This window comes from Colletotrichum orchidophilum, assembly GCF_001831195.1.
Source record: "Colletotrichum orchidophilum strain IMI 309357 chromosome Unknown Scaffold_209.1, whole genome shotgun sequence".
Classification (NCBI taxonomy): domain Eukaryota; kingdom Fungi; phylum Ascomycota; class Sordariomycetes; order Glomerellales; family Glomerellaceae; genus Colletotrichum; species Colletotrichum orchidophilum.
Genome location: NW_019173165.1, coordinates 1 through 16,740, shown reverse-complemented (window position 1 = coordinate 16,740; position 16,740 = coordinate 1). Strand labels below are relative to the sequence as shown.

Genomic DNA, 16,740 nt, shown 5'->3' with positions numbered 1-16,740 from the left:
TTAGCGTTGGGACGCGTCGAGACACAGGTACCGCCCCGAAGATCAGCTGAAAGGAGCGCCGCTTAGTTCTGGAGGATTGGGTGTTTGGGAAGAGAGGAAGAGAAAGAGAAAGCGTGGAAATGGAACGAGGTGAACGAGGTCGAGACATGCATACCTTAGGGAATGATGATGACGGGCGACTCGAACGCGGGCAAAATATTTGCTTTGGTTCGACACCAAACACTTGATGGGCCGGATCAGTCGCGTCCCCGGGGCCAATTGGCAAAGATGCAAAGATGCAAAGATGCCGGGATAGAGGAGGAGAAGGTAATGCAGAGGGAGAGGTAGAGGAATTAGGAATCTGGGGTCTGGGCAAAACTGAGGTTGTTTATGTGGGAGGAGGTGGATGGACAATCAATGTGTGATATGTTTTGCTGAGGTAGTGGGAACGGATGGACGTGATGTAGTATGCAGTGGGTACCTACCTACCTAAGGTAAAGTACCTTAGGTATTGTGAATGGGGAGTAGATCCGCTTGCTGTGTGGGTACGTACCGATTTGTCCAAGTCGCGGCTCGCGGTGGCCCTAGTTTGGTCACCACAGTAGCGTATCTGAAGCAGACAGGCGTGCAGCTGGTGCACACGCGAACAGCGGACAGGGAGTGGCTTCTTGACTCTCGCTAAGGGAAAGTCGCACGCGTCGGCTGTGTCTTTGTTGTAAAGGATGGCCGAGGAGGTAGTCGCGACGGATGGATTCCCATAAAAGAATCCAGGGTTTCTTTGTGTGCGACAGGAGAAAATGATGAAGGCCGGAGGGCAAGATATATCCAGCTCTGGGTGTATGGAAATGGTGAATAGATTAAATTCAGCTAGGCCTGAGTGATTCAGACAGAAGACCTGGTGGCGCAGAAGGTGACAAACAGTTATTGCAGTCGGGTGGAATGCAGGTGAGAGTGTAGGATGCGGTGGTGGTGATGATGTTGATTGTTGTAAGGAACTGATAGAGTGTGAGGATGGGAATGAGAGGCTCTCTTATGGATGAAAGAGCAGCTGGAGCGGCGATAGTGGTGAGAGCGTGTTTCTGTCGGTTGCTTGGGGCGAGATTGAATAAACCTGGAAAGGAGCAACAAGATTATCAAAATGCCTCGATCCGGAGATAATCGTAGGCTTAAGAAGAAGTTCGAGGGTCGCGGCCGACAGTGGTCAAGACCAAGCGAGAGTGGGAGACAGTCTGAGGGTGGATACGCGATTGCCCCGGCTGCACGCGAAGGACAACGGCTGGCTGATACCGTATAGAAGACTGCAAAGAAAAAAAAAAGACGTGGAAAATGGGAAGTTACCCCGGTCACAATAGCAATCAACAGCAGCAACCGCGGGGCAACCGGAACACCATTGGCTGCCTTCCCAACCACGTCCCGTCACGCTCTCAGAGGCGGCCTGGCCGGGCGTGTCGAGGCGTCTGAGGCTCAACTCACGGGTTGAGCCACCCGGAGCCGCTTCACATGTGGCTGAAGCTTTCTCTAGCAGTACGGATACCTTGCCTTACGTATTTTCCAAGGCCAGGTACCTAGGTACCATACTGTGTAGGTGCCTCAGTGTGTCGGCGCCGGCAGAATAATTATTTCGCAAAGCTCGAAATCTGCACTGGCCTCAAGCGTTCAAAGCAACTACCTCAATCACGACAACAGGCACCTTATTCCCACACCCCGAGGATCACAACGGCAATCGGGGTCGGATTTGGATACTGCTGGACCCAATTCGCAAATCGAAATCCTCTCTTAGAGTTGTCTTCGCCTTCTTGCCGCCGCTGCACCCCTACCGAACCCGTCCTTTTCCGCGACATGCTGCGCTGACGAGCTTCTCCTGAAATCAGTCAGCCAACTCGAGAAGAGGGAATCTTCTCTCCAACTCTCAATAGCACATCAATGCCGATATGTCGCGTCCTATAATGTTATTGTCGGCTCAGAGAAGCTGCGCAAGTCTTCTTCGTTCGGCTGCCTTGCGTGGGCTTGCTCTTCGACAATATGCCACTGCCACTAAAAAGTCCGTCGAGAAGCCTGCCACAAAACCTATCACCAGCGAGTTCGCCGCATCTGCCTCCACCCCCGAGAAAGCAAGCAATGACTCTGTCATCATGCGCACTTATAAGCCGCGAACACCGGGTGTTCGTCATCTAAAGCGCCCGATCAACGATCACCTGTGGAAAGGACGGCCCTTCCTACCATTGACCTACCCTAAGAAGGGCCATGGCAAGGGAGGTCGTAATAACTCTGGAAAGATCACCGTCAGGCATCACGGAGGTGGCGCCAAGAGGAGGATACGCACCGTTGACTTTGAGCGCTGGCAGGCTGGCCCACATCTCGTCGATCGCATCGAGTACGATCCGGGTCGAAGTGCTCATATTGCGCTGCTCTCGAACAAATCTACTGGGCGCAAAAGCTACATCGTCGCCGCCGAGGGTATGCGTGCCGGTGACGTCGTCCACAGTTACCGTTCTGGTATCCCCAAGGATCTTCTCGACAGCATGGGCGGCGTTGTCGACCCCGGTATTTTGGCAGCCAAGACCGCCTGGAGAGGCAATTGTTTGCCTATGCACATGATTCCTGTCGGTACCGTTGTTTTCAACGTCGGCTCGAGAGCAAAGGGCGGTGCTGTTTTCTGTCGCAGTGCTGGCACCTACGCAATTGTGGTTTCCAAGGAGGAAGAGACCAGGGACGACGGTACCAAGGTTGTTACGGGCAAATACATCAACGTCCGTCTCCAGAGCGGCGAGATTCGTAGAGTCAGCAAAGATGCTTGTGCAACGATTGGAGTTGCCAGTAACCCGCACCACCAGTACAGACAGCTGGGCAAGGCCGGAAGAAGCAGATGGCTCAACATTCGCCCGACGGTTCGTGGTCTTGCCATGAACTCTGGTACGTGTACCCAACGTTGGCTTTGTGGTTGGGAATGCTAACAATCGCCCAACAGTCGACCACCCCCACGGCGGTGGTCGTGGAAAGTCCAAGGGTAACCGCCACCCGACCAGTCCTTGGGGCACGCCGGTAAGTTTCTTTCGACTGTCCCTCCTGCTCGGATAGTTGCTGAGACATGTTTTCCATAGGCCAAGGGCGGTTTCAAGACCCGTCGCAAGCATAATTACAACAAGTGGGTCGTCGAGCCGAGAGTACGCAACATGGGCAAGAGAAGAAGCAAGGCCTCTTAAGTCTTGCTAGTCTGTCGGCGAAAACCCGCTATAGACGGACACCATCAGACCAAGACCGAGCCTAGAGCGAAGCTCGATGCACCTGTTGTAAATGTATGCCATAGTATTTGTATCATAGAGCTATCCATGTCGAGTTGTCGACCTCCGGCGCCTTCTCCCAGGATACCGCAGCTGTAACGTACCACCATATCCCGCATCCAAATCTCCTGGTCATGAAGAAATCCCGTGTAGCGGTAGCAGCGCCATAGGTGGTCTGGCTGTGCTGTTAAGACAAGCTTGAGGCAAGCTGTGGGTGCTCAACTATCCGACTCGGGCCCGTCGTCGGAGGCGGTAGTCTCCTGCGTGCGCTGCTGGCGATCTCGGCCGGTCCCATTGCCATCCGTTCCGTCACTGTTAGCTTCTGCTTCGCGGTTCCGTTGTCTCCAGGCCGCCAACCCGCCGCCGAAGGCCTCCTTGTACGTCTTCTTCGCTTTTTCGAGCTCCTCTTTCACAGCCCTCTGAGCCTCCTTGAAATCTCTTTTCTCCTTCTCAGCATCCCGCCTTACCTTGTTGCGTTGGGCCGTGATGGACAGGAAGCGGTCCCACGTCGGCGGCGGTGCGAGGCCGTTGCCGCCGACCATGATCCACCACATCCTCGGAACGGGGTCTTTCCCGGAGACGGTTTGCTTGGACATTTCCCCCTCGTATGGATATCTATGCGTGCTCGCCTTGCTTCTTGATGTGCCTCTGGTTGTGGGTGCCTAGCATCTTCCTACAAGCGTGCAAGCGTGTTGGCTTGGCTTGTTTCGAATTGATGCTATAACGGCGGCCTGCTTTGACTCAACACTTAAAAATGTCGCCAACTTGCCCTAAGGTAGTTGCTGACGTCGAGGCGCGGGGACTGCCTCAGGAGCTTGGTTTGATGAACCGAAGGAACCAACTGTTCCTTTCCTTTGGGATACTGTAGGCATTGCCGGTACCCATATAATACTTGGAGAGTAGCTGAGGAGAGGTAACGGGAAATACGTCTGTAGTGACGAAAATACTTTCCTCCAGTCATTCGCAGTGGTGAATCAGGTGAAGTCGCCAATGTGATTGTGAGTGTGAATTTGGAACAGTCTACTTTACTCATTCACCGAGTCTTCTTGTCAGACCCTTGCGCTTCTCAGATTTGTCTTGGTGTAAAGAGATGAAAGTAACAGGCAAAATATTGCGTAGCTTGTAAGAGCCGCTTCTCTATCCTAATCGCATCCTAGCGAACCTCCGCAGCGAACGCCTCGTCGCGAGCCAGTTAGCAAACCGTCGCGTGTCTCCTGTGACGCTTTTTCTAGACTCCTGTGACATGATTGGAACTCCTTGAACGCCGCTTGTTGTCTTTACAAGCTTTCCCTTTGAAATGAAGCCCTAGTCTAATCCAGTTCAGCCTGACGGCTCCGAGGCTCATAAACATAACGTATCAGAAATCATCGTTTCCGCCTTCATTAAAAACATGTGATCAAGATATACTGTCGGCACTTATACAGATCCGATCCGCTCCTCGACGCTGCCGAAGTAGACAACCGGTCGGGGCTCGAGTATGCTGAGCTCGCTGCCAAAGCTCTTCCGCTCTTCCTCGAGGTCGAGCACCGAGGGCTGGCGGAACACGATACTGTTGATTGTGCTGACGGGGGATGAAGACGCGGCGGCAAATGAGCCTCGATCGCTGCTAGCACGGGATGATGCTGAAGACGAACGGCGAAAGGTGGTGCGAAGTGTGCTCGGGGAGAAGCGTGAGGTGATGGACTGGAAGCGGGAAGACTGCATGGTGAATATAAATGTGGCGTTTCCGACGCTGTGGTGCTTGTGCAGATCCAAAAGATTGGTAAATCTTAATGCCGTCGTGATAATAGGAGATGGCAGTGGTGAGGTCGACAATAAGATGTGAGAGGATGTTCTTGCAGACGTTGAATATTGGAGGCTCAGCCTCTATTGTAATTGAATGAACGGCGAGAATCGAAGATACAGAATGGGGGACAGCCGGTTCCAAAAAAGGAGTGTAGGATACACAGAACTCGTCTACCGAAGAGAGCCGGGCCCGAAGTGTGAAGAAACTGGGTATGTGGGAGGAGCAATGTGTGGGTTGGGATTGGAACGTGTAATGTTCAAGCGGGATTGGGTTGGATTATATCAAGTGCAGCTGAGCGTGAATTACACTCGGGAGGAAGGATAGCGCGAGGCTAGTAGTAGCAGAGCAGGTATGGTAGGTTCGGCAGCAGCAGTAGTCCGGCTGAGACGAGCGAGTTGCCCCTGGCAGAGGATCTATCGCAGACGAAGCGAAGTGGCAGAGAGGGAACAAGGGGTCGCGGGAGGTGGAAGGGAAGGCCATGGAAGGGACTGGTTAGGGGAGCAAGGGCATACGGAGGATTAAGAAGTGGGAGAAGGGCTCAAATACCTAGTGTAGGATGCATACCGAAGTACATAGTATGGAGAAGTGGGCTTGAGGTCCAGGGGTGTGACGCAGACGGCATCAATGCGAAGGGTGGCATCAGGACGCTGCCTCTTTTGGTAACGAGCAATGCGGTGGGAAGAATATAGCATGGATACGACCTAGGCTGGATGGTTGAAGGCAGTTGTTCAGACGACGGACGCAGATGTCTGTCTGTCCTCACAGCAGCATGTGAGTATGTGTGCAATGGCATGCTTTGGGAGTAGTTGAGAGTTTATGAGAGCAAACAGAGGGACCGGTGCAACCTGGACGAGGAGACCGAATCCGGCGTTGAGTCTATCCATTCCTAGGTGGATTCGCTTCAGTTGGGGCATTCGGCGCTCAACGTTCTCCTCACTTGCGTTCTACGTTGGTGATGAGGCGACGTCTTTCTCTACTATGTCAGACAATATTGTTTACGGATGTCCATGGCTTGAAGACAGAGACCCGCTAGGGGAGATGACATGAGATTCTGTGCCGCATATGCCATACCTCCGTACTTCACCGACACCGACTAGAGACGCGTTCAGCACCTGTAGATTCTGCTTGTTGAAAGTCAGCCACAGAGCAAGGGGTATCGGTTCATGGAAGCAGAGAACGAGGGCGAGAGGCAACTAGTGTAACGTGCAGGAGATGCCACCCCAGGAGCCGGCGCAGGGCAGTCTGAGGTATGTAGCAGCCCCCTGTTCCGTCCCTACGCCGTCAGTCCCAACCGGCTGCATCGTGTGATCGTCGTCAGGGGCCAGGAGCCAGGGACGACTTCCCCTGAGGTGGGTACCTCTGAAGGTACCGTTCTTGGGGGAAAAGTATGGATAGAGTACGGGCGGGTACGGGACGGCCATCTCGTCTTCGCTTGTCTTGGCACGCTTGGCTTACCAAAATCCGTACTGCAAAAAAAAAAAAAAAAAAAAAAAGTCTGTTGACGCACAGGCGGTGAGTGCCAGTCCTCTCATGTACTGCGCCACGCATCATCACTACGAATATTAGGGGTAAGGTACATTGGACGGACTGGAGGAGAGCCCGATGAGATAGGTAGTACAGATACCTTAGATAGGCAAAACGTCAGGGGGCACCGCTACGGGTGCAGCCAACAGGCAGACTGACAGCTTAGCGACGCAGATAAAGAACGCACGGCTGTTTCAAGGGCGCCCACCAGCGAAATTGCCGATGTCATGCGTGCTTCATGGCTGACGCTGACGCTGACGCCGATCCTGACGACGGTCCCGGGACTTGGTGAGTGTTCCCGCATAACGTGCTCAACGCCATAGCGCGGCGTTCGTGCCACTCGTTCGCACCAAAAATCTCCTTTGACGAGGATGGCCACTGGCAACTCGGTGGAAACCCGTGATGAGGGAGTCGAGGCCTTCTGGAAGAACTCTCTCTGCCAATGTGGCAATGCTCAGCCAGAACCTGTCCTAGATTAGCCCGAAATTGTCAGTCGTGAGAATCGACGATGTAAATGCTAAAAAGGGTCACATCAATTTAAGGGAGACCGTAGTTCTCTATCGATACCTCTTTCCCATTACGCCGTAAATGAGAGAGGTGAAGTCAAATAGAAACGCCGCGAGTCCCGCCAGGACTGAGGCGAAGTAGTATAGTTCGGGCACGCAACATCCAACAGGTCATAATCTACCTCTTTCGTCCCAAACCTCGTCATATCGTCGTGTTGCTGTTCTGCATACTAAATAGGAAGCTGGACCGATGGCTTGAAGTTATACCCAAATCACAGACACCATCACACGCATGAAACTCTCTGAATCAAGGGTCTCCATTCTCCTTATCGCCTTACTGTCGCATTCTCCATCTGATCCTCCGATAAGAAAGAGATCCGAGTGCCCCCTCTTTCGGCGGGCAGTCGTCGATCTCAGGGTGGAATGGTGAAGAATAACTTGATGCGACAAGGGCTCACTGAGACAAGAAACAAGGCCACTCCTGACCGTACCCCTGTCCTCTCCAATGTCCATTGTCGTATTCCGAGTTCCTTGTTATTTTAGAAGTCAACGATGGGAAATCACGTGCGTTAAAAGTACCAAAAATTCGTGCATAGGCCTCAGCAGACAATTCCGAGTAATCGCAGTTGCGTAAAGCAGGCAAAAGATTAGATTGGCTGTTTGCCACTCTAGAGCCCCTTCCGGTAAGTAGATGCACCAGTTGGACGTCCAGGACGGACAAAGTAGCAGGAGCATATTGAAACATTTGTGAGAGTGAAACGAGGAAGTGCCAACCGACGGCGAGACACGGACAAGATGAGACCAGACCAGACCAGGACCTACACCAGACAAGACGAGACATGGGAAGTCACGAGATATGAGATTTAGGCCCATCAATGGACTGGACTTGACCAATTCTCCGAGGCCCATCCCGGACACATAGTCGACCCCGATCGATGACTGTCGGTGAAGCTTCTTTTCTACTTCATCCCGTCTCATCTTTCTGCTACCGACCTGTAGGATGAGGAAGACAGACAAAAGAGGAAGGAGGTAGAGGTCAGAAGCCGAGAGGAGGAAGTTTCTGAGAGTCATGAGCGGTCTTGTCGGCACTGCTGAAAGCCATCATTCTCTCGTCATCAGCATCCCGTCGAGACCCCGACTCTGTCCACCGCTGACGGCTCATGGCCCGGAATTGATTTATGCTAGGAACCCTCTCACTCATTGAATCTGTTTGTTAATCTACTCCAATTCGCATTACTTTTACTCAGGTCGTTCTTGGGCAGGGCACATGGGTTTCAAAAATGGAAATTTTCTAGAAGATTGTTACGGACGCACCTGCAGACACATGGCTTGAACCCTCAGGCTTTTCATGAAAATCAAATTAGCCTAGTTCTTTCTTCCACAGAAGAAATCTCAGGTTTGCTCTGATGCTCGGTTGATGCAGTAAAAGTTGCAATTCTCTTTTGACGGCCAAGTGAACGTTGCTGTCTTCATGGCTGAACTCGAGATGCCAAGATAGATCCGCCAGAATACAACCGGGATTGTAGATCTTGATGCGAGAGAAACTTTTGGGATGAAAGGTCTGCTACAATGATAGAAACGGCATGAATACTTAGGTTTGGCATTTCTGGTCTTAAAATGCTGGTCAACTTCATTACATTATTGTCTCTGGGAACAACTCGGCAAACCAATGGATTTTTGCACTTTTTGCTCTAGTAGTTTTCAGATGACCGAGAAACTGCTCCCCTCTCCCTAAGCCTCAATGTCCGATCGCGATGTCGAGGCGGCATGAGACAATGTGAATGGTCCGAGTGCAGACATGACTTGTGGATTAGAGGTTGGTGCAAGGCAACATCCATCATTCCACGATGAGACTGGCCATGGGATTCTTGCAATGCCTCGAGGCAGTTATATCGTATTACGGGCGCTTCCTATTCTTCATGCGAATGGTATGTTCATGATGTCCTGTACTTTAGTTACCCTACTTACATATAGTCTACGAAGCCCTTCCTCCGATGATGGTCTTCATCATGCCACATATCTCAACCAAAGCCGTGAGCAAGTTGTGCTTCGTCTTTCTTTCTATCAAACATCGAAACAAAAAGTTCATGGTGCCAATGGCTTTCATGGCCAGACATGGTCTAGGAGCTACGCCCAGAATCGATGACATGACACGTCCTCATTCTAAACCCAAACGCCGTCGCTTGAAGAGCACAATCCACTTCGCACACACTTTTTCCGTATTCATCTGCCCCAATCGGATTTTCGAACCGATTTCCGGACTGTTGCAGTTCTACGAATACTCTCAAGCCAAATGGAGTCGTCCAGCATGTTGCTGACTTGTGCCGGGCTGACGGGGCTCTGGGGTGTGACCGCACTTCCCCGTCGACTGCTCTGGGCCGAAGTTTGACCGCCTTCTTGCAGTTCAAAGCTGAAGGCAGAATGCGTCGATTGGTGGCTCGGCGTTGTCGGCCCAGATCTCGGGAAGCTGAGCGGATGTTGATAATCGGTGTCAGACGATGTGTCCATCGGCCCCGGTCCGGACCAGCTATTGTGCGCCGATTTGTGGGCATCTTCCACTGTCAGCAACGCCGACCTCGTTTGTCCGGTTCCTGCCACCGGCGAGGACTTGTGTCGTAATTCGTCATCGTCAACAAGAATATGGGGAATATCGAGCTGGGGAATAGCAGTCATCCTCGCCGACTTCCTCATGTCAATGTGCTTCTTGAACTTGCGAGTCCAGTACCTGGAGACATTTTCGTTAGTTATGGGACTCTGAGGTCATTTGTTGCCAGGAAACCTCACAAGGTGTCAAAGAAGCCAAGGACGACCCTGCGGCGCACCTCCTCTTCCACTCTCTGCAGTCGAGCACGCCTTCGCAAGAATTCTTCCAACCTAGAGAAAATATTAGTCTGATCATGGATAAAGCTTGGTGCGGAGGAACTTACTTCAAGCTCTTGCTGTCATTAATGATATTGTAATGGGCCAGGATCATGAGCACGGAAGTGAATGAAATGCCCTTGTCAGGGTCCGCAGAGACCATGACTTCTTCGAAAAATATGTTGAACCGACGGCGGCGCTCGCGGACCTTGACAACATCAATTTGGGCCAGTCTTTGATTGAGTCGGTGGATGTCGATGCCCGCACTGTAGTTGCTCGCGGAAGCGATAGACATGTGGCGTGCTCCAGATGTTGCGGCATCGTTGCGAACATCCTCTAGGATCTGTCTGACCGAGTCGTCGGCATCGTAAATGCGCATTTCGAACACCCCAGAGAGCTCTCCTAAAAGTCGGGGGAAGGCGTCTTTGCTGATGAAGCCGGTCCCAGCAGGATCGACGCTTCGCCACGCCTCCTTGAAGCGCCGAATCTCATCACGGTCCACTGCAGCCAATCCGCTGGACCGTTGGTAGACGTAACTGAAGCTCTCATATATGAGAGAAACGAAGAGGTTGACGAAGATGTACATACTCAGAATATTCCATGCCACAAAAAGGAAGCGAGCCCAGGGTTTGCTGCCGCAATCACTGTCAAAGAAGTCGGCGTTGTCGACGCAAAGCGGCGGCTCGATAGTTGCATAATCTTCCATGACCTGGTTCCAGCCTTCACCACAACTCATCCGGAATAGAAGGATCAGGGCGTTAGGAACGCTGCGGAAGTTGATATTGGCTTCTTCGTTCTCACCAAAGCGCGTCAGACTGAAAGCCTGTGTCAGAGCAATGGCGAAGACCAGGAAGAACACAAGCCAGGTAGCGAGCAAGTTCCCGATCGTTGTCAAACTCGCGGCCGCCGTCTTGAAAAGCTGATCGAGAGCATCGTTTCGGGGAATGAGAAGTAGGAGGATGGCCACAAGGAAAAACTTGTGGAGCTGCACGTAGGTATCGCTGTTTCTGCTGATGATGAGGACGGATGTAGAGATGAACGCACCCGTGACAACTACGAGCGAGTATAAGTCCCATGAGCTCCTTCGGAACCGGGCCCAGCCGAGACCAACAATCCGTATAGCAATGTTGGCCATATAGACCAGCGTGAATGCCAAAAACAAACCATCCCGGGAGTTTGTCCACCACTGCGGTTCGCCGTGATACTCAAGAAGAAGTAGCAGGAGATGGCAAATGAGGACGTAGGTGACGGCTGTGTACCATTTGCCCCTTTTCTCTATGGCGCGTTTGTGACACCACTTCTTCCATGTTTTCTCTGACTCATTGTACGAGCTCTTGGAGGGGGAAATTTGTCGCAACAGTTTCCGCAGTTCGAGCCAAGACCGCTGCTCGGCCGTCAAAAAGGCAACCCCAGTCTGTTCCGTGTAGTTTCGCATGAATACTGAGATAAACAGCGTGAGGACGAATACTGTGGCCAACAAATTGAAGACAACAAAGAACATCGCATTGCCCTGACGGTTGAGATCTTTTGGTTGGTAACCGCGCCCTGTGACTGCTTGTGCTGCGTACATGACGTCGATCCAACCCTCCTGACTGACGATCTGAAACAGGACGAATAATGATGCTGCGAAGTCATCGAAGCTGAAATAGTCATTGGAGGGAACTCGAGGCGCCAACATGGGCCAATCGTTATTGAAGGGTGTGTTGTTGAATTCGCCAAAACAATCGGAAATGAGCACGATCGAGTCATCTCCGTCATTGCATTTGACCATCTGACCGTTGAAGATATTCAATCCGTAAATGGCAAAGGGGATAAGCAGGGAAATGGACACGAATGCGGCCTGTTGATTCAGTGAGAAGAAGATCGCTTGCGGATTGGGAGGTTGAGCTTACACTAAGAATCTTCCATCCACCAACTACGATGAGTGAGTGGAACGTATCCCTGGCACTGTCGCTGACGTTAAGTAGGCGCAGAGCACGAAGAGCCTTGAACGCACCAATAGCTCTGGAGACGGCGCCGTCGTTGGCCAGAAGTGTGCCAACGTTGATGAGCAAGGTGATGAGCACTATGCCGTCGATGAATCCCCAAGAGCTACGATAGTAGGCATTCGGCGTGAAGAAAAAGCCGTCCGCGATGACCTTGATTACAGCCTCAATCAAAAAAATTGTGGCAAATGCCAAGTCCGTCCAGACATACCAAAAAGTGATGCTGAACTCGGGGTGCTCTGCTTGGTACTGCTTCTGGTAAAGCGGTGTTGTGACACATGCAATGACGACCATTGCCACGATGCACGCGTAGATGAAAGCTGAGGAAGTGTACCAAGCAAACTTATTCGGCTCGACTCCCTCGAACCTTTCATTCCCTCGGCCAGGGCCTACGATTCTTTGACAGAACCGCCTGATTGGGTTGTTGGGCGTGAAGACAAATAGCGAGTTGTTGTAGTTCGGGTGCCTCGCAAGATAGTCGCGCTGGGCCTTCTTGCGCGCCGAAGTGGCGGAAACTGCTTGCCGTGCCATTTGTCGCGGGTCAAGAGTGTCATTTGGCCCATCGAATCGGAGATTCGAATAGAAAGGATTCGGGTCCTTGCTGCTGAATATGGACTTGAACTTCCCCCACATTGACGATAAGAAACCAGGCCGGACCTCGCCAACATGGTGTGTTTGAGCCCTAGTGGGCGACTGTTCCTCGTTGGGTGTGTCCTGCGGCAATTCTGCGGCATCATCGAGAAACTCATGCACTACGGCATCTTTGAGAAGCATTTCCATCATGGCAGGGCCGTAGTCGAGAGGATCCTTTCTCCGTCTAGCCTTGCCGAATGTAAAGATATTTGACAAGGTGAGGTTGCCAGCAGATTTCCCCAATTCTTTTCTCTGGAGAAAGGCTTTGACCTGCTCGAGGCGCTTCTCATCCTCGGAAACGTCGAAATTCTCCTGAATGACAGCAATGAACATATTGACGAGAATCAGGAACGACAGAATGAACCAGCCAATCAGGAAAACTGCGCCAATCCAGCCTGTATCGTACTCATTCAAGTAAGATGTGACATTATACAGCATGGAGGTCCAGTTTTCACTCGACAAGATCTGGTACATGCCGAGGAAGGAGTTGTACATGGTAAAGAAGGAAACCTCATTGAGGTCACCGCTATCGTTGTGGCTTGGTATCTCGCCTCTGAAGAGCTGAGCCGCCAAGATGGCCATCAGAAAGGTGATTAAGAAGACGAATAGCATCAAGTTGGCAATGCCATTAGAATTTCCGAGGACCATAACAATGAGTTTCCGGGTCATTGGGACAGCCAAGACAAGTCGGTAAACTCGTACAATTTGGAATACCGTCAGCCAGGCATATGTTTCTCCAGAATTCCGGATTGGCGGGATCAGAATGATGGTTGTGACAACGGCAAGACCCATGTCGATCAGGTTACGTTTGCTCCTATGAAAGGAGCGCCAACCTGCAGCGCAACGGATAATAATTTCAACGTCTAGCAGGATAGTGACAGCGACCTCGGCCGAGTCAATGAACCGCTCGCGTTCATCGGACATCTTGGAACTCCTGAAGCACTGAGCCATGAGACCAAAAGCAATGACTGCGATCCAAAGAAGAAAGGTCTTATCGTAAATTCTTTGCAGGGCAGGCACCTTCTGCGGCGGCTCGTCCATGGGCTCCTGAAGTGGTGGCTCCTCGGGAGCTGTGAATGCACTCGCCCTGCTTTCCTCTCGGATAACCTGGAAGGAGGAAGTGATGACCGCAATGAGCAAGTTGACGAGCCACAACATGAGGATCATGATGCCAGCGCCGAAGAAGAGAGCTGCAGGAAGGTAATCGGAGTTGGTCGTGTAGTACATGATGTCGGAGAAGGTGTTCGAACTGATAATAACAAACACCATTTCCAGTGATTGGGCAATATTGTCGAAACTGACAGTGCCGTTGAACGGATTGGCTTGTTGAAGACAGATCGAGCCACGAGGACAAAGGAAGCCTTTACCGGCTTTACTCCCGTTTTTAAAATTGTCCAGGACACCATCGTCTTGCATCAAGACCCAGGGCATGCTCTCTCCGGTGATATTGTTGAGGAATCCTCCACAGAACTGCATGTCATTTGTATAGGACTTATCCTTGTTGGTCGGGTCTGTTGGATCCAGCCAGACGCATTGCCGGCTCAGACTCGCCTTGAAGCTTTGCACTCCAATGATGGCAAACAATATCCAGAAGAATGTGATGAGGAAGGCGACTCGAACAAGCAGCGGTGCAGCTTTTTTAAGACTTCGGAGGATAATCTGGGTATACAATTAGTGGCAGATCTAGTGGACATGGGGGATGTAAGGATTACTGACAGCTGTGCCATTCGTCAAAGCAAGCAATCTCAAAATACGCAAACATGAAATCATCCGGAAGACGTAGACGTGCTCCTCACTTTCGATGCCAGTGATCCTAAGCGCGAAGGAGATCCAGTAGGCGACGACAGCGAGGAAGTCAAGCCGATTGAACGAGTGCCGTAAGAATGCTCGTCGAGCAAGTTGAAACCTCTGCTGCTCCTCAACAGTTTGTGGAAGCGTTTGACCCTGCATGATTGTGAAGGATCGCTGGAAGGCAGAGGGACCGAGGTGGATTTGCTGTCGTGGAGCCTTGACAGATTTTTGCCGCTGAGGCTGGAACAAGTTCCTGTACTGATCGACAACCGCTGCTCGGACTCCCTTCTGACGATCGATGGTGCTATATTCGGAGGCGTTCAGGAGGAAACCGGATACCAATATGCGAGCAATTAACTCGAGTGTGAAGATAATGAACAGCACCAGTATGGCCCAATCAATCCATGTGACTCCCCATGAGGCAGGTCGGGGGTTTGTAAAGACATCTGGAGCCGATTCCACTGCCAAGAGAGTAGCTTGAAGGATGATGAGTATGAGAATGAAGGGCTCAGTGAACGGGTGCACCAGCAGATCGCAGAGCTTCGTCCGGATCGGGTGGTTGGGAGGGAAGATGCCCAATGACTTTCCTTTTAAAGGATTCTGCATCGGCACTCGCGGTAGCAAGGGCGGAGGGGGGTCAGCGAAGACATTTTCCGCATCGGGACCCTTCTCGGGTACCTGAAAGACATTGGAATGGTACGAGGTATCTGTAAACATCTGAGCAGAGTTGTGAAGTTGCTGGCGACGGTCTGGAGCCGGTGACGGAGATCGACTACGAGATGCCCTGTGGTCCACGAGTTCACCTTCACCACTGATATTAACAACGCGCTGAGACATGGCTCTCATGATGGAGCCTGCTCTGTAGAGTGCGCCGGCAGTAGAGGGCGAGCGAGAACGTCGTTGCTCTCCTCCCGGGCTGAGCGTCGCCCCATAGCTTGGGCGTCGACCACCAGGTTCCAAATCATACCCGAGCGATCTCGCATCCCGCGTCCTCGATGGTGCATTGTCGATGTCAGATACTGTCTGAAAACTATCTCTCGGCTGAGCATCCGCCATGTTTGCGCTGAGAGAGCCGGAAATGGGCTGGGCTCTGGACGTGAGAGGCACCCTATCCTCATAGTAGTCCGGGTTCGTTGCCTCATCAAAGTACGGCGAAGGTCGGTCGAGCGAGTCGAGAGACGGCGAGTTCAGTCGAGGGAATGGAGGGGGCTGATTGATATCAGGTGGAAGGGCAAATTGCAGTGCTGAGGCATCGATCGGGGAGTCCGGGCCTCCAGAGCTATTGGACTGGGCGTAGGGCTGTTCCCAATATGTTGAAAGACCGGGTCCATTGGCAGATATCTGCGGTTGGGCCTGACGACCGCGCTGAGATTCGGCTTGGGAGTCTGCCTGCAGACGCTCCCTGCCGGACCCCGAGGACTCGTCTTGCCGCGAGCTCATCTCGTAGGAGTAAGGGTTATTGCTTTGCATCGATGTGGATAGCTTCGAGTAGCGCCTGGATTACCGCTCTTGGTCCAGTCTGTGGATTGCGCCAGGTAGTCAACGAACGGCCAATGCTGTTGTGCGCGAGCAGAGTGCGTGTCTGTCTCTGTGTGCCGATCGAAGAATAGCTAGGCCCACGGATCGCATGTCCAGAATTATTGCAGGCGCAAAATTACGGACATGTCGTAGTACGAAAAAGCGTCGCGCACGACAGGTTTCTTTTATCAGGTATCGAATCGATTCGGATCGTGTCGCAATACTCGGAAGGCCTCGTAGCCCTGTTGCATGGAATACGAATGATCCCCGGTGAACAGCAGATAAAGGGCCGCTCGTAGATGTCTGTAGAGAGGGTTTGGCGTCGTGTTTTCCCAACGCCACCAGTCTGGCACTGTGGGCTCTGTGTTTCCGTCGTGAGCGGGGCGTTTGCGACTTCGCCCGGTGGTCTGCAGCCGTTCTACGAGGGAGGAAAAGGGCGACGGAATGACACCAATGCTGGCAATTGTTTCTTCGTATCGACGTCCCCAGCGAGGTGAGAGTGAAGGAGAAAGTCACACAGGCTTACTAAGGCAGCTTATACAAGGCATATTCAGTGCCTAAGGTAGAGTCGAAAACACTGTGAGGGTACTCAACAGCGGGGGCTCCACAGCCAGCTGGAGAGTTTCTATTCTCGGCTCGTGGCAGCAGGTCCTATACCTACGCGGCTGGCGCGGCAGGGGATATCCCCCGCAAACCAGGTTTGAACGGTACGTCCCTCAGGCAGTCACCTCCCTTCCTTACCTACCTTACCTTACCTTAGCACGCGGGGGTCAAAAGTACAGGCCCGTCCTCTTAGGCTCTCTCATCTATCATCAGTCATCACGTACCCAAAAAAGCTTCAAAGTTGAGTGAAATACCTAGAGTTTAGAGAAAGATCT

The 16,740-nt window shown here is 52.1% G+C and overlaps 4 protein-coding genes across 4 annotated transcripts; 1 reads left to right on the top strand and 3 right to left on the bottom strand.

Annotated features, from left to right (window-relative positions):
• Window positions 1-1,910: 1,910 nt before the first annotated feature.
• On the top strand, window positions 1,911-3,182 carry CORC01_13718 (50S ribosomal protein L2; the record flags this gene model as incomplete). The annotated part of the gene is made up of 3 exons (XM_022625334.1): window positions 1,911-2,892; window positions 2,948-3,021; window positions 3,081-3,182. 3 exons carry the CDS (start codon window positions 1,911-1,913, stop codon window positions 3,180-3,182), a joined length of 1,158 nt encoding a protein of 385 aa, XP_022468148.1.
• A 296-nt stretch (window positions 3,183-3,478) lies between these two features.
• On the bottom strand, window positions 3,479-3,856 carry CORC01_13717 (uncharacterized protein; the record flags this gene model as incomplete). Its single annotated transcript, XM_022625333.1, has 1 exon — window positions 3,479-3,856. One exon carries the CDS (start codon window positions 3,854-3,856, stop codon window positions 3,479-3,481), a length of 378 nt encoding a protein of 125 aa, XP_022468147.1.
• An 820-nt stretch (window positions 3,857-4,676) lies between these two features.
• On the bottom strand, window positions 4,677-4,964 carry CORC01_13716 (uncharacterized protein; the record flags this gene model as incomplete). The annotated part of the gene is made up of 1 exon (XM_022625332.1): window positions 4,677-4,964. The coding sequence occupies one exon, from the start codon at window positions 4,962-4,964 to the stop codon at window positions 4,677-4,679; it is 288 nt and encodes a 95-aa protein (XP_022468146.1).
• A 4,335-nt stretch (window positions 4,965-9,299) lies between these two features.
• On the bottom strand, window positions 9,300-15,814 carry CORC01_13715 (ion transporter; the record flags this gene model as incomplete). Its single annotated transcript, XM_022625331.1, has 5 exons — window positions 9,300-9,801; window positions 9,861-9,950; window positions 10,004-11,775; window positions 11,828-14,212; window positions 14,270-15,814. The coding sequence occupies 5 exons, from the start codon at window positions 15,812-15,814 to the stop codon at window positions 9,300-9,302; spliced, it is 6,294 nt and encodes a 2,097-aa protein (XP_022468145.1).
• Between the last annotated feature and the right edge of the window lie 926 nt (window positions 15,815-16,740).